Source organism: Propithecus coquereli, unplaced genomic scaffold (genome assembly GCF_000956105.1).
Source record: "Propithecus coquereli isolate 6110/MARCELLA unplaced genomic scaffold, Pcoq_1.0 Scaffold98, whole genome shotgun sequence".
In the NCBI taxonomy this organism is placed as follows: domain Eukaryota; kingdom Metazoa; phylum Chordata; class Mammalia; order Primates; family Indriidae; genus Propithecus; species Propithecus coquereli.
The window spans coordinates 3,785,248-3,789,475 of record NW_012156173.1 but is presented as its reverse complement, the minus strand read 5'-3'; the positions used below and the strand labels follow the sequence as shown (position 1 = coordinate 3,789,475).

The following is a 4,228-nucleotide window of genomic DNA, read 5'->3' as shown; positions in this document are numbered from 1 at the left end:
ACCCGGTGAGCGGCCTTTGGGGTTGGTTGGAGATTAAGTGTGGGAGGGGGCGGGGAGCTCTTGCTCCAGGTACCAAACTGAGCCGAGAAAAAGGGGAAAATCGAAAAGAATGAGCAAATGAAGCGGAAGTTTCAAGGCCCTCTGCGAGGAATAACAGTATAAATAACCGAAGACGTCTTGTAAACACTGCGGTCATAACCCCGAACATTAAACAGCCCCGGTGGCATCTGGCGCATCGGCCGCTCGGGCTGCGCTGGGGCAGAGAGGGAGCCCGGTCCCAGGCTCCTCGGCCTCGCCTCTCTGTTTATCTCAACTTAATCTTCCCCTAGGAGCTGTTCCGTAGCCTGGAAGATGTTTAAATTAAAACCCAGTCCGCCGGAAGTCGTGGCGGGAGCTGAACGCATCCGATAACCATAACCAAAATGCAGGCATCCACGTTTGTCGTTAGAATTAATTAACGGGTTGTTAATAAGAAATATATAACATATGCTGCAGCACTTTGAAAATCATAAAACACATCCTAATGGTTACAGAATTTAAATCTTTCATAGCCACCATTATTTTTTCACTAGTTTGCAGCCGTGTCCACGCCTGGAAAGTTGCAAAATGTGGAGTTTACTTTCCTGCTCATGTCGGTAATTATACTGTGTAATACATGAAAGTTGGATTTTCTTTTTATGGTGTGTTTTTCTTCTTGAACTATGTAACTGTGAATAACTTTAATCCTTCCCATTCTTTGTTTAGAGTTACATTATTTCTAATGGTCTTAAAAATAGCTTGCAAAAGTTTCTTTTTAACGTTTCAGTATAAAATATAACCTGCACTTTCACAGTGGAATTCATATTTAATCCTTTTCTATCTATGGAAGTTTGGATTGAGGTTTAAAAGAACCACTTTTATTATCAAACTTCCCCATAGTTTCCCTCTTTTCTATTCCAAATATTTTTTTTTAAAAAAACACATCAATGCTTTTAGCAATATAAAGAAAGATTTATTTTCAAAAGTAGCAAAACTTGTTTGAAAAAAATATATATCTTTAAGTGAATTACTTTATAAATGTGACTGTCAAAGTCAGCTATTCTATGATCTACATTTTACAACGTATTGTACAAAAGATACACATTGATAGGCTCTTATTATCTATTTATATATTTATAATTACATATTGCACTTGGACCAGCAAGGCTCGCAGAGTCATTTACGGTAGAAGTTAATAAAGTTAAATAGATGGGAATCTTCATAAGAACAATTGATCTCCTCTGGTTTGGAAACGAATCTCCTCGTCGTCGTTGTAAAGTGTTCTCGCGGGGTGGGACAGAGAGAGGAGCGTTGCGTGGGGGAAGCAGAGACAGAGAGTAGGGAGGGCAGGGGTCGCCTTCCCGGGGCCCGCTTCCCCCGGGGAGCGCGCCTTTCCCACACTCGCACCTCCAAGGTCAGGACGCCGTGGTTCCACACAAGCGGCTCGCGGTCACCACTTCTTTCAGGTCACTCTCGGGTTTCCCGGCCACCATAAAGGGCCACGTCTGCAGGAGAGAAGAGGGTGGAGGAAGTAAGTGACCGTGGCGGAAGGGGTGGGGTGGGCTTGGAGGCTGAGATGAAAGGAGGGCGCGCGGTGGGGACAGGCAGTGAGCTGGAGAGAAGGGTTATCTCTGCAATTTACTCCTGTCCTAGTGCGCCGGGTGGCTGGATAAAGCAAAAAGCTGCCTTGGCGCTAAGTCGCGCTCGAGGTGGTGGCGGCGGTGGGCTTTTAGGATGAGAGCAAAAAGGGCTCCTACCGGGTTCGAAGTAAAACCCGAGAGAAGAGGCCGTGGGCGAGCTGAGAGTGGCTGGCGCTGTGTGGCACAGCCCGGAGGCAGATGCTGGTGAATCTGCGCGCGGAAGCTGACAAGGACCTCGTGTCTACTGGGCACCGGGTTCGGGCCCAGCGCCCTCCTGTTCCCTTTCCGAGGCGGTGGTCAGGTCTTCGAGCCGTCTCAGCTTCACCCCATTTCTCTGGTGCTGACTTTGGTTTCCTCCATCACAAACACAGGCTTTAACCACAGTTTCTAAATTGATCACTGGCTTTTAAGGGGAAAAAATATTGCTAACGAGACATACACGGATGTTTTATTTAAGATCGTTCTCGTACTAGGCTGAGAAAGCTAAGCTTTCTCTTCCTTTCTCCAGAATATTTTATAATAAAGCTCATTTAAATTTCTTATTCAAATATGACGGCAATAGCAATTTGTAAATGTTCTAGGCAATATTTTCATTTTAGGTCCAGATTTTAAAAAGCTATTTACTCATCTCATTGAAAAAAACTAAACATTCAGTTGGAGGAAAAACTATTTTTCATGGCAAAATGTGGCTTTTTCATCCCCTCCCCCCAATTCCTGAGACCAATTCGGTGAGAAGACAATTCAAACCTCTCTCTCTAGTGCCGGCCGATAAGACTTGACTTTTAAGAGGAAAACCTCTCCTTCTTATCATATATAAACAGAGGTCCTAGTAAGTTGCTGTTGTTTTCTTTAGAGCCCAGAGTTTTAGAATGAAATCAAATGTAAAAGGAATTAATATATATTTCTTAAACAGAAAAACGCATTTGGAAAAAAAGTAGACTCAACGAGTATTACTTCTTTTGTATTTGAAAAAATTAGGTTCAAAGGGCATTACTTTGCAAGATACAAAGGTAACATTTCTTAAATTTTGGATAAGAGTGACCTTTTAAAATGTTATTTATTACACTAATGCTTGTGAGAATTTACTGATTATGCTGATATTTGCTAGAACTGGGATTTTAAAATGTTAATCCACTTATAGGAGAAGCACAGAATATTTACATAGCTGGGGGGCTTGCGTGGACAATGATGGGGGCGGGGCCTTATGTGTCCTTATCTAATAGTCCTAAATATGCTTGGGAATGAAATGGAGTGTTTTTATTTACAATAATTAGAAAGTAAAATCAAGTTTCACTCTCAGCTATTAAAGGAACAAAGGGATTAATGAAATGCCTCCCTGGCGCGCACCGTCTCCTCGGGTCCTCCCTGTTCCGCACCAGCCCCACGCCAGTTGTGTAGTGGGCGCGGGGATCTCTCCTCTGTGCCAGCTTAAAACCTCTGATTGGGTTGCCACGTCAAACCCTCGCATAAATCGCTCCGGCTCCGGCGGTTTGTAGGGCAGAGAGCCGGGCCATGTCGGACCGCTCGCCACCGGTCCCTAGAGGCACTGGGCCCTCGGTGCCGGCGCCGAGGCGTGCAAGTCACCGCCGCGCCCGCACCCCCACGCCCAGCCCCGCGCGCACACGACACCTCGCGGGAGCGCCCGGGCCGCCGCAGCGGCAGCCCGGGAGGACTCACCAGGTTGACCGGGTGAATGTAGCCGTTCTCGTACTTGTCGTTAGCCAAGATCTGCCTCAAGTGGGCGATGTAGCTGGACGCCAGCCTGAGCGTGTCCAATTTGGAGAGCTTGGTGTCCGGGGGCACCCAGGGCAGGGTGGTCTTGAGCCTGGAGAAGGCCTTGCTCAGCACCCGCATGCGGGCCCGCTCGCGCGCGTTGGCCGCGTTGCGCTGGACCTGCTTCCCCTCCTGGCTGACCCCGCTCAGTGGGCTCTTCTTGGTGGGCGCCTTCCTCCTCTTGCCCAGCCCCCCGCGGCCCTTCTGGGGAGAGCCGTTCTCGCAGTTGGAGCTCTCCTCGGTGCTCTCGTTGGAAGTCACAAACTCCTTGTTCGAGTCCATTTTCAGCCCGTCACATTCCAGCATCTCCACCTCTTGAAGGTCCTCCACATCGCTGAGGGAGCCGGTGGACATGTTTGGGAGAGTGGAAGAGAGAGAGAGGGAGAGAGACCCCGAAACCAGTGGGCCCCCCGAGAATAGAGCAGCCACCTCGTGTTGGGAGTTGGAGTTGGGGTCTGGCTGGGTCTCACCCCCCTTTCCCCTTCGCTGAGTTGTGAGAAGGAACCTCGAGAAGGAAACCGGCGCTCTGTCTCCCCACCCCCAGAGTGGAGTTGTGGCCGTAGAGGAGTGTGAGAGAGCGCTGAGGAATTTGGTGGACACTAGGAATTTATCTGGGGAATAGAGAGGCGGATCCATGCAGCCCAGGGGAGGGGCCTGTCAGGACCCAGCAAAGCTCTTAGACCCCTTTCACAACCGGAGGGAAGCTCTGGCACGCACAGACCCTGACTTCCAACATGAAATGTAAATCAATGCAACTGCAACCGGCACGTCCCAGCCACCGTCTTCCACTGTGGCCC

The 4,228-nt window shown here is 48.7% G+C and overlaps 1 protein-coding gene across 1 annotated transcript; it reads right to left on the bottom strand.

Annotated features, from left to right (window-relative positions):
• Positions 1 to 1,136: 1,136 nt before the first annotated feature.
• Positions 1,137 to 4,007, bottom strand: TCF21 (transcription factor 21). Its single transcript, XM_012665193.1, has 2 exons — positions 3,336 to 4,007; positions 1,137 to 1,523 (listed from the first exon to the last, which is right to left on the bottom strand). Exons 1-2 carry the CDS (start codon positions 3,783 to 3,785, stop codon positions 1,434 to 1,436), a joined length of 540 nt encoding a protein of 179 aa, XP_012520647.1. The 5' UTR covers positions 3,786 to 4,007; the 3' UTR covers positions 1,137 to 1,433.
• Between the last annotated feature and the right edge of the window lie 221 nt (positions 4,008 to 4,228).